This window comes from Pteropus alecto, unplaced genomic scaffold (genome assembly GCF_000325575.1).
Source record: "Pteropus alecto unplaced genomic scaffold, ASM32557v1 scaffold106, whole genome shotgun sequence".
NCBI classification, from domain to species: Eukaryota; Metazoa; Chordata; class Mammalia; order Chiroptera; family Pteropodidae; genus Pteropus; species Pteropus alecto.
The window spans coordinates 3,352,787-3,368,465 of record NW_006442103.1 but is presented as its reverse complement, the minus strand read 5'-3'; the positions used below and the strand labels follow the sequence as shown (position 1 = coordinate 3,368,465).

Genomic DNA, 15,679 nt, shown 5'->3' with positions numbered 1-15,679 from the left:
CTTTCCCTGGAGAAAAATCCTGAATAAATATATATTTAATAGTTTTGTTCTTAAGTAGCAGTACTAAAGTTTTCATTCACTTTTATGGTCATTTTGAATCATGAAAGATTACATTATTAAGGATTCTATACTCTGCTTTTAATGAAGTCCATTGTTATGCTATTTATTAAATTTGGAAATAAAGAAGTTTATCACTAGTAAAAAAATCTAAGATGTTTTATTGCTTTAAAAATAATATACTCTTCTTAGTATAAATGTAATTCTTTGGGGATTAAATTATTACATCGTTGTTTGTCTGAGTTAACTTTTGCCTTTTATAATGCATTTAAAAATAAACTGCTTTATAACAGAGGAATTTTGAAATATAAATGGAATTAAAAGACTGAAGATAAAAACAAGTGTAATTTAAATGTTACTTGTAAGGAAAAATTTATTTAAAACCGTGGTTTACAATAATTGTTGACATATTCCCCTAAGTACTATGTCTGTGATTTTTCATGGTATCAATCATTTAAAGCAATTTAGGTAATAACATTCTGACATACATTTCTGTTATTTTATTTACACCATTTGCCTACATCATTGTAATGCAGTACCTTTCTGATTTGGTACAGTAAATGTACTCTGTAATATCTATTATGGCATGGTCAAAGGATAACTTATTGTCAAATAGAAAAATAGGTCAACAGTAATGTCACTTGATGATCAACCCCCACCAAGTTTAATAAAACATCTCACCAGTATGCATTCCAGTGCAATGGTTGATATTTTATTAGGACTACCTGGCTATAGCAGTAGTGTAATTACTGAGCTGTCAGAGTGATAAGTGGGATTAATGGCAGCCTGATGCACTTTAGGTCTGCAGAGCGCTTAGAGAATTGCAAGATGGTATTATTATCAGAGGCAGCCCATTCTGGCATATTCATGGCACCAAAAAAAAAAAAAAAGAATGCTACAACTCAGGTTTGTGTTGCCCTGCCTCATTAACATCTGACATTTCCAACAGCTGTTATTTGTGAACTAGCTCAATAATAAAAGGAGAATTATTTGGTAAAGAGGCTTAATAATCACAACTAAAAATCCTTACATCGTCAGTGTTAAGTGAATGTGTTTATGTTGAATTTAAGATTTCTCTGGAAGAACAGAAAAATACACTGGGCACTAGTTTGACTCATTCATACCTGCTGACATATAACTTTTTAAAAAATTGTCTTATTATTCAATTTGGGTATTTTTAAAAAAGCAGACAACTTGTATCTTCATTAAGGATAACCTATATACAACCTATATATGTGTGTGTATATATATGTAACCTATATGTATATATACATATATGTGTATATGTTGCTTTATTCCTATTAGGTGACAGATGTTTAAATACTGTTAAAATGACTTTTTTATAAATTAGAAGATATTTAAGATGGCATATTATTTGCTGAATTTTTAGCTATTTTATTTTCCCACAGGTTAGGAAACCCTTTTAAACCATTATTAATGCTCAAAATGTTTATCCGTGTAAAGATAACACACATAAGTATCACTTTATTTTGGCATCAAGAACCAAATAGATAATGTGTTATACTCTTTTTGCATTGTTTTGCAGTGTATGCTGCTGATAATACTTTTAATGAATTATTTTTGAACTTAGAGACAATGTTTTAGGGAAAAAATCATAAGTATGAGAAGGTAGGAATTCAACTAAATGATAGATGTGAATCTAACAATGGCATTTAGAGAAATGATAGGAGAGAGGTTTAATGACTACATTCCAGAGAAGACAATTGCTTTTGAAAAGCCTTTGGTACTCATTGTGTAAAATTTAATTTAGAGAGAAGGCTAAGGGCACAAACCAAAGAAAAGAGATCAGATTTAAAAAACAAGATATTAATTAGGTACTGAGAAACTGGTTCAGATAATGAAGAGGACTCTTCTACTCACAAAAGAATGACAAGGAGAATGGCATTGTTTCCTCGAAGGAAATGAACCACGGTCTTTACACATGGAAGTGGATGGAAAATGAGCTAGCTAGTCACCTTTGTCACTGAGCAATGTAGAATTCATTCTCAGTGAAATTCTAAGAGAGTTCTGGTCTTCCGACAAATATGACAGTGTTATATCTTAAGTTAGTTCACCTACCCTATCATGTCTTTCTCTCCAGACCTTGGCACATAGTGTTTCTATTCTTGGGTTATCGGCTTGAAGGACCCTGAACTCCAAATCCCACACTCATTCTTCAAACTTCCCTTTTAAGCATTACTCCTCCCAAAGATCTTTCCTGACTCTCTCCCTCCTGGACTACTGCTCTTCATATATGTTCCTTTGGCATGCTGTCTCCACCCAAATTTACATTGTCTACTACAAGTGCCTTTCAGATGTCTGTTCTCTAAACTGCATGCTGCACCCACAATGGCAGGACCATGGTGGTCTAGTTCAGTACTTTTATATTCTCATATCCCATGTCCTGCCATGTAACAGGGGGTCAGTAAATATTTAATAAATGAATGAACATACATTCATGTACAAATTAAGGACCATTCTGGCCATTAGCTTCAGTTCTGAATTAGTAATTATGGAATCGTGATTCTTACTATGTGGATCCAACCATGTATATCAAAATCACCTCAAAGGCTTTTTCAAAATGCAGATCCCCAGGCCAGTCAGACTTGCAAGGGATTCCTTTGGGGAAACTGAAACATTTACCAAGCTTTCTAGGTGGTTTGAGCGTACCTCTGGCCAGTTCCACAGGAAGCAGATTCTGAGACGAGATTAGTATGCAGGAAGGTCAGATCAACATCTATATAAGAGTGAAGGAATCTGGATGGGACAGACATAGTCACAATAAAGGCTACAGTGGATCTCCACTGACTCGTTCCACAAATGGGGCAAAGGGACCGAGCCTCTAACTCTTTCATTGACCTGTAATTGGATGTAGAAAGGGAGCATGACCTTGGTTGAACCTGTCCTCTTCAGCTGAGGGCACAGCAGCTGAGGGAATAAATGCTATAGTATGGAAGAGTGTGGATCTGGGCCATGCATTAAAGCATCTACCATGAAGCCCGATTGCCATGGGAACAGTATGTAGGTTAAAAGACATCGGTAAATTGGAGGAGGGAGGGATGATGGGAGCAAAAGAAAGAGGGAAGAAGGAAAGGTGTGAGAAAAAGTGGGAGGGATAAGGGAGGAAGAAAGGACATTACAAGTGGTAAAATGAGAAACTTTACCTTTTTTGCTTGTATAATAATTGTGGCCTACAAAGCATACAAAACTTTTATCATGAAAGACTGCATTCTCTAAGTGTTATCAGGGTAGCGAGAGATCGAAACAAATTGATTTAGTAAATGAGTGAATAACGTGTCTTAGGTGTGATCCTCGTAAACTCTAGGAGGAACACCGAGAGGAAAGGCAGTTATTAGCCTTGAGGGGTGCTATTTTATACATCTCTGAAGGTGTGCAAAAGGTGAAACAATATGTTTACTTTATTGCTTAAAAAATTTTGTACCTAAAAATAGTACAATTTTATTTGTTCTTACTAGACACTAATCTAAATGTGTATAGGGTAGAAAATATACATTTCATAGTTCCTTTAATCCCGTTATTTCATTTCCTAGATGCCTGAAATGTGCAGATGCTCCCTGTCAGAAGAGCTGTCCAACTAATCTGGATATCAAATCGTTCATCACAAGTATCGCAAACAAGGTAAACTCAGATTTAGCTCTACAAATGAAATTAATAACAGCATTTGATCTTGATCTCTATCATAATGTGATTAAAACATAAATCTCATCTCAGTGAACTGGGTGAAAGTATTTAAAGAAATGATTTCTATAGATAGTTGAAGAAAGTAGCACATTGTATTAATTAGTCTTTTCCAAGTCATGATATGATTATTATGAAAATGAATTTATTGTTTATTGTCTTAATGATTAGTTTATGTTGAAATTAATGATCTTTTAACCCAGGCATTCATTGTCTAGATTGACTCTAGTTTAAGCTTGCTAAATGCTTATAGATAGGAGCTGTCATTGTTTATCAAAACACGTTTCAAATTTGTGAAATATCTTTTTTTAGAATGTGCTTTGGTTTTAAGTCTGGCACACCGAGACACATCAAAGCAAAGGACTTGGACTTGCACTTCTACTAAAATTCAGTTAATTCATTTAAGATTTGTGATAATTCATAGAGACTGATAGAGTTGTAAACAAAAATTCCTGCAAAAACAAAAAATACAAAACAGGCTTTTATGTGCATGAATAGAACAAAAATAATTTTGATCTTTAGTTTTTTTTTAATTAGCATAAGGCTAAACCTAGTTTTTATTCACTAAGTGAACAGTTGATTGATTGAATGATTAATAGTATCTTTGTGAAAGGAGCATTGTGAGCTCCTGGCCAAGTGTCTTATCTTTTAACAATTGAGCAAAAGCTGAAGGAAGTCTTCTCATAAAGATGTAGCGAATCCTTTTTATAAGGTTTAACATTTATGTTCTAAGCTACAAAAATCTAATGTGCTTTGTACAACCAGGTATCTATTTATATATGAAGATCATTACTCAATATGTCAATTATTTAAAACTATTTTATGAGAAAAGTCATAAATTTATATAGCTTTAGCTTTTCAAAAGAATCAACGGTTATTACTTAGGTAAAGGGCATTATATTAACCTACATGGTCAGATTAAATAGGATTTGAAGTCTAGGTTGAATTTTTAGATTGACCACTTATTGTGAATCCAGGGAAAATTACTTATCTCTTTATTTTCATTTGCAAAAGAAAGAGAGCATCTGTCTTACGTGGTTGCGGTATAAACTGAATAATACTTGTATGTGAAAATCCCTAACTTAGTAATTATTCAACAAATATTTTGTTGATGTGGAATTATTAAATTCCCTACTCATTCACTATATAGATACCATACAAGTGATTATTATTTTTGTAGTTGTTATTTATTGAACACCTACTATCTACCAAACACAACTGCCTTTAGAAGTTCATAATTATGAGCAATTACAGATATATTACAAAATAAATAAGAGAGCTACAACTCAGGGAGAGTATTAAGCATATAAAAAGGCAGGAATATGGATATATAGATGGCAGGTTTCAGGAAATGTAATATATTCATTGTGGCTAGCACGGATCCTAGATTATATGAAAAGAAATGATGGGAAAGAAACAAGGCAATTAGATTAGGATTAGGTTGTGAAAATCTTTGAATTCTATGCTCAATAATTGAGACTTAATCCTACAGATAGTAGAAAATAATCAATGCTATATATTTATTTTTGTAACTAATAAGATGAATTCTGGGAAGGGCTCTCATTTATGAACTTTGGAGTATCCCAAACAGCCATCATCACAGGATCTTTCTCTTATATGTAAAAATAAATAATTTATATGGAACATATATATGAAATCTTATTTGTTTAAGCTTGATCTCATAAGAATAGGAGTAAAACAAAATGTCTAAAGTTTGAAGTCTAAAATATTTTGGCTGTAATTATACCCAAGGAGGCACTCTTGACTGTAAGCATGATCCAGCTAGCTAAATTTTCCCTAGACATTCCAAAATTCAATAAGACTTTGTGATTCTAATTAATGTATATCACCTTCATTCAAATTATTTTTAAAAAGACAGAAGGGAATAAACGTTTATAAAATGTGTAAGCAAGATCAGAATTGTGTTTATTTTAGGGAAATTTTTTGTTTTATTAATTCGTCCATACTTTTTACTACCTAATGAAGCATTGCACTTAGGTGTTGATTTAAACAGATTTCTATATGAAGAGAAGATATTTGGAGACATTTAATTGAAAATTAAATCTTTTGCCAGGCATTTAAGGAGCTCTATTGTAAGTACTGTTTTATTGAAGAATCACTGTAGCAATCATAAAAGGTCAGAGACTCTTGTTTTTCAAAGCCTGCAGCTTTTTAGATATTTACCAGCTGTGTACAATGCAGGCCGTCCCACATTGCTCTGCCAGTGGACCTCCGCTCAGGAGGAGGGTTCTTTCCAGGTTGAGAGGGTAATTGAATCGCCAGACTCAATGAGCCTTACGCCTCTTTGAGAAAAGGATGTCACTTGTGTTGTATTGTGTTAGGTTTCTGTGATTCAGTGGAGTTTAGGCCAATACTTCCATTCTTTATTTTCTTACAAACTGGATTACAGCTATAGTTTCCAAAGGTACACTCAATTCTATTGTACCTCCTCAGTTAGTTTTTCTCTGTTTCATTCTTGCAGGCTGTTGTTTGCAATTGTATCTCTCAATTGGAAGTACACGTTTCAGATCCGTCAAACTGTGAATACCGGGTTATATTTCTTGATAGTTTTCTTTTGGGAAAAAAAAACAACAGTACTTTATATAAGAATGCATGCGGTCAATCTATAAATGTAGTAAAAAAATGACTTTTTAAAAATGTTCCTTTGTTTGCTTTATTTGCTTTATTTTAAGCAAGAGATATTTCTCCTTTTAAAATTTTGTATTAAATTGCAAAGCATTAATTTCTCATTTGCATATTTTATGGAATCTGTGTGGTCAGATTCATGGGGCTTTTATATCTAGATACATAAATTTAATAATACACGTTAGAGAAAAACTGACCGAATGACTCATTGTAAAATGAAAGGCTCTTTATCATAGGTCCCTATTGAAAGTAACATGAAGTCAGAGGAACAACAAGATTTAACCAGCAGAATGTATTGATAAATACTATTGACAACAATATATATATTTTTAAAAAGATCTGTCAGTATATGTGTACACACATACTTGCACACACACATCCATGCCACATGATGTGCGTATCATGAAGCAGAAGTGCAGTCAGCAGATTTAGTCCATCCTCCTTTTGGGTTTGTTTTTCAAATTCAATAGCTAAGTGGTTTAGACCCTTATCAAATAAAACATTGATCATTTCCAGAATAATTTTCTAAAAGCGTAGCTCTAATTATATTACTTTCTTGTTCAAAAAACATCAGTGGCTCCCCAGTACCTAGAAACTAATGTCCAAATTTATAAGCTATTATGTAAGCCTACTGGGCTTTCTCCCAATATTATGACAGGAGTAAGTAGATGAAAAAAATATATATTAGGAAGTTCACAGTTTATAAGCCAATATTTTAAAAAATATGAATATTTTAGATATATGAAACAAAAAAATAGTGATAAGATTTCATGGTTCCTTCACTACACATGATTAGCTCCTTCACTTTTAGTGCTAGATAATAAGTATGAGCACCTGTATCCATTCCAAGAGGACTCACAGAAACTTACCTACTTGCCATAAGATGGTACTTAAGAGAACACAACTTTTAAAAACTCTCTCTGCTATGCTTCTAGAGAGTAAATAAGCCATTATCCTGCAGAGCTGAAAATGCCATTTAGTTTAAAGAAATACTTCTGAATACATATGTCAATTTCCTTTACACTTGAGACACTGGGATTTGAGAAATGCGAAAAAATGTACTTTTTTTTCTAGGACTGAGTGTATTCTAAATTTTACAACTCCTGTATATTATGGGTCTGTGTCATTTGGGGTGTTAATCTGAGTGGGTCTTGTGGCATGGAGTAAGGTACTGTCATTCTAAGTAGCTCCTCTTGATCTCATAAGATAATGTTTTTCGTATGTTAATTCTGTCTTTTAAAACTTGATGAGTAGTGTTCTTAATACTTTATTAATCAATATTGGATAGTTTTATTCACATGTTTGCCGATTTATTTATTTATTTATATAGTTTTTCTTTTCCTTATTTTTTTTCTCATGTTGGAATTTCCATGAGAAACAGTTTACTTTTGTTTTAAGTGAATCCTTAAAATTCAGTGAATCCTTAAAATTCTTTCATTCAGTAAGAATACATTGCTGGCAACTCTCTCAGTTTTTGTTTCTGATACTTTTTACATTTCTTCACTTTTGAAAAATACTTTCATAATGTATAGAATTTAGGGTTGGCATGTATCATTTTTTTTCACCTAACAGAAGATATCATTTTTTTACCTAACAGAAGATATCATTTGTCATGCTTTGATGCTATTGGAAAATCAACAAAAGCCTAATTATTGCTCATTTGAGAATAATATGTTTTCAGAGGGGGGCATTTTAAAGATCTTTTTATCTTTAGTGTTCAACAATTTTACAATGATTTATCTAAGCTGGAGTCATTTTTATATATCCTGCTTGGTTCGCATTGAAATTCTTAAATCTGTGGATAGATGTCTTTCATCATTTTTAGAAATTTCTCTATTTCTCATCTCTTTCTGGAACTCTTATTAGCTATCTATTTAACATTCATACTTTATTCTCTATGACTCATAACTTTCAAACTTTTTTCTCTTTGATTTTTGGAATTACTCCCTAGATAATTTACTTCAATTCTATTTTCAGGTTTACTAATACCTTCTTTATAGTCAAATATGTTGTTAAAATGGTCTACTGAATTTTGAGCTACAACTTTAATTTTCATATCTAGTAGGTCTCTCTCTCTCTCGATCTCTCTCTCTTTCTTTTGTAAAACTCTAGTAGCTTAAACTCACTTTCTAAGCCTATCTGTCATTTCTTAAAATATATAAAAATACTTATTTTTATACTCAGAATTCTACTATCCATAGTTTCTGTGAGTCTGATTGTACCATCTGTGATGTCTACTGTCTCCACTTTTATGCTGTTTCCTGTAAGTTTAAATTTTTTTTTTTTCCTCTGACTGCACCTTTTTTAGTTTTATCTGTAGAACTTCTGTGAAGACTAAGATGAATACATGTTTATTTAAGGGATTTAAATTTGCTTTCTCAAAGGACTTGAAAATAGAAGCCCATGTTCACCTGGTTTGGCAAATGCCTTTAAGATGATTCCATTTATTTCCCTGGCTTACTGCCTCATCATTTTCATTCTCTAGACATGACAGCTTATGGATGTATTCATGATGTCTTTGTTAAAAAAGTATTTTGCCTGTAATTTTAACTTTTAAAATTAGAAGAGTTATAGCCCATAACTATTTCTTATTACATGCAAAAATTACAATAAATATTTAAGATCTAATGGGTAATCTAGATTGATTGAAACACAGATTTTAATGGTGAATACTGGAATGGTAATCGACAAGTTATATGGGAGAAAGAAACTTTTGTAAAATAAGACGAAAGATTTGCCACATCAGATATTAAAACTCACTATAAAGCTGCTCTAATCAATATGGTGTTGGAATAGGAATACACATTTCTGGAACAGATGAAAGTCTGTAAACAGAACCAAGTAAATATGGAAACATATAATCAAGAGGACATTTTAATTCAGTGGAAAATGATGGGTTCTTTGAAAAGTGGTTCTAGTATAATTTTGACTTTACTTTTAGAACTCTATGAGAGCAAATTTTCTTATATACATTTTCAAATAAAACAAACCAAACTTAAAACCAAGTGAAAAATTTTTGCCATGCATGTTTTAGGCTAAGTTCCAACTTCTCTGTTAATCAAAGATTTCCTGAAAATTTAAATGAGAATAATAACCCAACTCAATATACACATGGGCAAAGGTTATAAACACTTTAGATGAGATAATACAAATGATTAGTGATCATATTAGAGATGTCCTATTTCCATATTATTCAGAAATATATAAATCAAGGAATGGGACACCAGTTTTCTCTCATGATTGTCGAAATTGAAAAGTGCAATAACTCCTATGCTATGCAGTAAGAAGAAAACAAGAAGTATTATACGGAAATAACAAGAAGTATATAGCGGAAATATATTTGAATGTTACAAATATATACACTGTTGTGCCAGCAATGCTTTATTATTTGTTCTTCCTAGAGAAATTAAAATACCACCATCTGATGGCATAAGTAACAAAAAACTTGAGACAACTATAGTGCCTATCATTAAGAAAATTGCTAAATATGTTTTACTACATATATGGAATATTATGAGGCTTATTCTTTAAAAATTCATTATTATGTTTATTGATCTAAACATGTATCCCTATTAAGTGAAAAAAAGTAAGTTACTTAATATAAATAGCATGACACTGATTTTAGAAAAAAATTGCAATGTGTATATAAGCTAAGCAATGTGTATATAAGCTAAGCATGGCATAAAAGGGTACAATTTAAACTTTAGTCTCCTTAGTTGATTGAAGTTTAGGAAAGAGAAGTTATTAACATTTTACTTATAAATCTTCATATTATTTTACTTCTACTATGAACATGTATATTTTTAATAAAAATAATGAATTAACATTTACTAGTAAAATAAAATAATATAAAATAAAGCTGAAAGGTTACAGAGTAACATGTGGCAGGCCTTAGTCTAAGATTTTCTTTTGATGTAGAGTGAGAGAATAATTTTTTTCCTAAATGACTAAGAGTTCTAAATCTGTTAGTTGAATAATATATTTTCCCACTATTTTGAAATGCCACATTTATTGTATATTTAATTTCATATTTATTTAGATCTATTTCCAAACCCTCTATTTGTCCTAGCAATCTGTCCATGTATTACAGGACCAGTGTTTTTATTATTATGCTGTATAATACTCTTTATCATTGAGTAAGGCCATTCTCCTGCTATTTTAGAGTATCTTAACTTTTTTCTACATGTAAAACTAGTTTTATAAATTGAAAAAAGCTCTACAAAATAATTATTGAATACTGTGTTCAGGCTATAATAAAATATTAATTTAAAATTAATAATGCAAATGTATGCTCATCTTGCTTCATTCATTTATCAGTTGATATAACATTTACTGGATTTTCCAGAATTCAACCTTTAGCTTTAATATATAATTTCCTGGTGTCGAATCTGGTAAATTGTAAGATACTAAATTTACTAGTGTTAAAAACAAAGGACTGGAATGTTATTTTCAAAATGTTCCATCTTTAATGTGTTGTGCTGAAAAAGATGTGGATGTTACATTGTCTAGTAAACCATTAATGCTTATGCAAAATCTCTCTCATTTCTGTTTGTAATATATGCCTTTGGGCCTTTAAAAGGTTACATTTTTACTTTTAATCAATCAAAACAATGTGTAATGGTAACTGCTTGTCTTCCTATTTGCTTCAAAAGATGAACATTTAGTTCTGAAAAACCTTCTATAATTCAGTCTCGTTAGTTAATCCATTATTAAATGCAGGCAATATAAAACTTGAAAGCCATGTCAGCATAACTAAGCAAAATTTTCACTGTATAGCTTAAGTCAGTTTTATATGAAACAGTACCACTTTGTGGTTGTGTGTATGTATGGGCACATTTAAACATATGCCTTTGTAAATATTTTTTTAATTTTTAATTTTTGTAAATATTTTAAAATATGTTTTAAAATATTTTTAAACTTTTAAAACAACAATGATATGTAGTTTATATATGTATATGTAAATTAAACTGAAATCACATTTTCCTTTAATATAATCAAGACAAAATCTGTATAAATACATAAAATTCTGTTATAACATTTTAATATTAATAAGTAAAAGTTAATGTGACAGAATCTAGAAAAATGAAATTTAATCTAACAAGCTATTTCATTGTATAAAAAATAAATTTGAAACCCAGCAAGGCTAAGTGTTTTATCCCAGGTCACACAACCACTTGATAATTAAATGAATATTCCTGAATTCTTGCCCAGTGTGCTTTTGTCTGTGTTACACTCCACCATCTATATGAATAAAGTATGTATACTGTGAGTCATTATTAAAATATGAAGTGCTAAATAAGCCACACAGTTGCTATTGTGACAGTTTTGTAAGTACTGTTAACATCTTCAATGATGGATAAAATGTATAACATGATAGACTTCCTCTTGAAGAAATTGCACTTTAGTTTTTGAAAACTACTTTGATAAATTGAAGAATTTTAAGTAAATTATTATAATCAAAACTAATTATAATTTTGAAACTAGTAATGGGTTTAAATTAGTGTACATGGAATGGAGACTTTTCTGATAAATCTAATTCCCTCTACTGTACAAATAGTGGCTGACAGGTGGTTATCAGCCATAATATAATAATATACTGTGGTAGACACCACAACATCCTGTCAATTAAGAAATCTCTCATTCTTGTCAGTGAAGAGCAAACCCTCACAAAATAGTCTGACTTTATTTTATTTGAATAGAAGAAAATAGGAGTGTTAAATTACAGTTTAGCTCTAATAGCATAAATAATAAAATTCTGTCTTTATTGAGTAATTAATTATCTTACATGTATGACGTTCAACAACAGTCACTGAGTTTGTTTCAAATTTTGTTTTGGTTAAGATTATTTAGGGTGAGATTATTTGAGCTCTTTCTCACCTTCAGTTTATAATTTCGCTTTTACATTAGTTATTGAGAACATAAATTTATTTTTAAAACTTGGCTAACCATTTGACTTGAAGATTTTTGCTCTTTAAATAATAAATGAATTTTTTTAAAAATAAAGAAATGACAACAGCATCAAAGAAATGACAAAAGCATCAAAAGTTTTCCTCTGTGCTGCCAAATATTAGTATCCAGTATATTTTAAACTAAATCAGATATGGAATAATTTTCAATTATTTGCTAAGTTGCCAGTAACATGTGTGATATAGCTTTGTTTCCACTATAACATCTTTCAGAAGAGGGAGATATGTGAGTGCAATAGTACATCCAGACACTAAATTTCTACTTTAAACTCCTAGAAACCAAATACCTCTTTAGTATATAGTATGTGTATTTCTATCTGTTCAAGTAAAAAGAATTATATTTAATCCATAATTCTGGTTGCCTTTAACAAGATATATAATTTAGTTGGGTTGTAAGGAAATAGAACCTCAATGAAATATAAAATTTATGATATAAAATTAGAAAAAAAATCTTTTAGTGTTTTTTATGTAGTGTATCATGGGGAGTCTATCAATATTAATTTTACTTCACCTTCAATAATTTCAGAAATTAATATTTTCATTTGCTTCTAAGTTATGTAATATTTATATGTGATACTTGTAATTTTCTACTCTTGCTTTTTTTTTGCCTTAGCTTTAATGATCATTAACTCTAACATATTTTTTTTATATTTGAATAGAAGTTTAGATGTAGAAAGACATCCTATCTCCTTGAAGAAAATTATATCGTAAATTATGGTATACTATTATATACAAACTCGACTATATCCTAAACAAAATAATCTTGCATTTTAGTGTGTATCTCTGACTTTTAATAACCCAATAAATTTCTTACAAAATATATTGCACATTTTATTATTTTCTCCAGATAATATGGGCTTTTTAATGTTCACAACAGATTTTCACATTATTTACTTCAAATTGGTTATTTAAAAACTGTCACCACTTTATTCTTTTTGAATTTTATAGAAATGTTTATTATTGATATTAAAAGATAAATGTTAATCAAGTGAGTTTCTAGTATTATATTCTACCAACCGCTTACAGGCAAGAAATATGATTAGACATGATCTCAAACCTCAGGAAGATAAAAAAAATTTATAAAAGATATGTGTCAGAAAAATATACAACTATCATAAATGTATATTAACAAATATGATAATCAAAAGGATCTTGTATAAAGAAAACATTCCAGCATTATGCTTCTAGTTGGAAAATGGCCAAAACATTGGTAAAGCCTTTTAAAGGAATCATTGTTTGAACAATGATATAAGGTATGAAAAGGATGGGTTTTGGTACAGTTGAAAAAAAAATTTTATCTAGAACAATTTACAGACAACAATACTGATTCTTCATACATATCTGGTGCTTACCAAAAGCCTCTCATATAATAATTAATAAAATGATAGTTAATGAATATTCGTGCACATGAAAACACTGTTATCTTCTTTTTCATTTTTTTTTTTACTCTCCGCGCATCTTTAATTGGATTGTTTGGGGGTTTTTTGGTGTAAATTTGTATGAGTTATATCCTCTTGTTGGATTGATCCCTTTATCATTATGAAATGTCCTTCTCTGTCTCTTGGTATAGCCTTTGTTTTAAAGTCTATTTTGTCTGATATAAGTATTGCTATCCCAAATTCTTTTTCATTTCTGTTTGTATAAAATATCTTTTTCTAACCTTTTACTTTCAGTCTGTGTGTATATCTTTTGATCTGAAGTGGGTCTCTTGTAGACAGCATGTGTATGGGCCTTGTTTTCTTTTCTATTCAGCCACCCTATGTCTTTTTTCTCCCCTAGCTTTATTGAAATATAATAGACAATTAGTTGCTCATACTTATAATGTACAATTCATTGAGTTTTTTTTTCAATTATAGTTGGCATACAATATATTAGTTTTAGTTGTACAACATAGTGATTAGAGGTCTCTATAACTCATGAAGTGGTCACCCCACTAAATCTAGTACCTCTCTTCCCCCTTACATATTTTTTACAATATTGTTTACTATTTCCCTTATGCTACACTTTATATGTCTCCATAACTATTTTATAACTATCCATTTGTACTTCTTAATCCCTTTGCCTTTTTGCACCATCCCCCGCAAAATGCCCCTCCCTCCCATCTAGTAGCCTTCAAAATATTCTCTGCATCTATGAGTTTGTTTCCATTTTTGTTGTAGTTGTTTATTTTGTTCTTTAGATTTCACATGTACATGAAATCATGTGGTATTTGTCTTTCTCTATCTGACTTACTTCATTCAGCACAATACCCTCTAGGTCCATCAAGGCAATATCTTTTCCATCCCTTTCCTTTTAGTCTGTATGTTTCTTAATCTGAAGTGAGTCTCTTATAGGCAGCATATATGGGGGTCTTGTTTTCTTATCCATTCAGCCTCCCTATTTTTTGGTTTGAACACTTAATTCTTTTCCATTTGAGGCACTTGTTGATAGGTAGTTATTACCATTCTTTATTCCTGTTTTTGATACATGTTTTTTCTTCTTAAAGAGGTCCCTCCAACATTTCCTGTAATACTGGCTTGGTGGTGATGAATTCCTTTACCTTATTTTTGCCTGGGAAGCTCTTTATCTGTCCTTTGACCTTAAATGATAGTTTTGCTAGATAAAGATTTCCTGGTTACAGATCCTGGATTTTCATCACTGAATATTTTGTGCCAAGCCCTCTGTCCTGCAAAGTTTCTTTGAGAAATCAGCTGCTAGTCTTATGGATGCTCCCTTGTAGGTAACTACTTTGGCTGCTTTTAAGATTCTCTCTTTGTATTTAACCTTTGATATTTTAATTATGATGCGTCTTTAATTATGATGGGCCTTTTTGGGTTCATTTTTTTGGGGACTCTGAACTTTGTGATGTTGTATGTTAGGGAAGTTTTCCATCATTATTTCTTCTAATATATTTTCAACTTGTTCTCCCTCTTCAGGTAACCCTACAACATAAATGTTGTTACCCTTAATTTTGTCCCATAGGTCCTTATATTATTATTATATTCTTGGTTACTTTGTTCTTGCCGTTCTGATTAGATGTCCTTGACTTCCTCATCCTCTATGTTAGTGGTTCGATCCTCTTTTTTATCCACTCTGTTGATTCTCTCTAATATACTTTTTATCTCAGATAATGTATTCTTCATTTCGACTTTTATAATTTTCACTTCCATTTTTAAAAATTTTTTATCTTTGTTAAAGTTCTCACTGAATTCATCTACACTTACCCTAAGTTCATTGAGCATCTTTATGACCAGTGTTTTGAACTCCACATCTGTTAGTTTGCTCGAGTCCATTATTCCTGGATCTCTGTCCTCTTCTTTCATATGGTTTCC

At 31.0% G+C, this 15,679-nt stretch overlaps 1 protein-coding gene across 3 annotated transcripts in view; it reads left to right on the top strand.

The window, feature by feature from the left end:
• DPYD (dihydropyrimidine dehydrogenase) overlaps positions 1–15,679 on the top strand; it is a 707,946-nt gene that overhangs the window by 154,290 nt on the left and 537,977 nt on the right. For all 3 annotated transcript variants that reach the window (XM_006919549.3, XM_025038477.1, XM_006919548.3), the window contains one exon: positions 3,609–3,696. In XM_006919549.3, the coding sequence (XP_006919611.2) occupies positions 3,609–3,696 (88 nt within the window). The remainder of the gene's footprint in view (positions 1–3,608; positions 3,697–15,679) is intronic.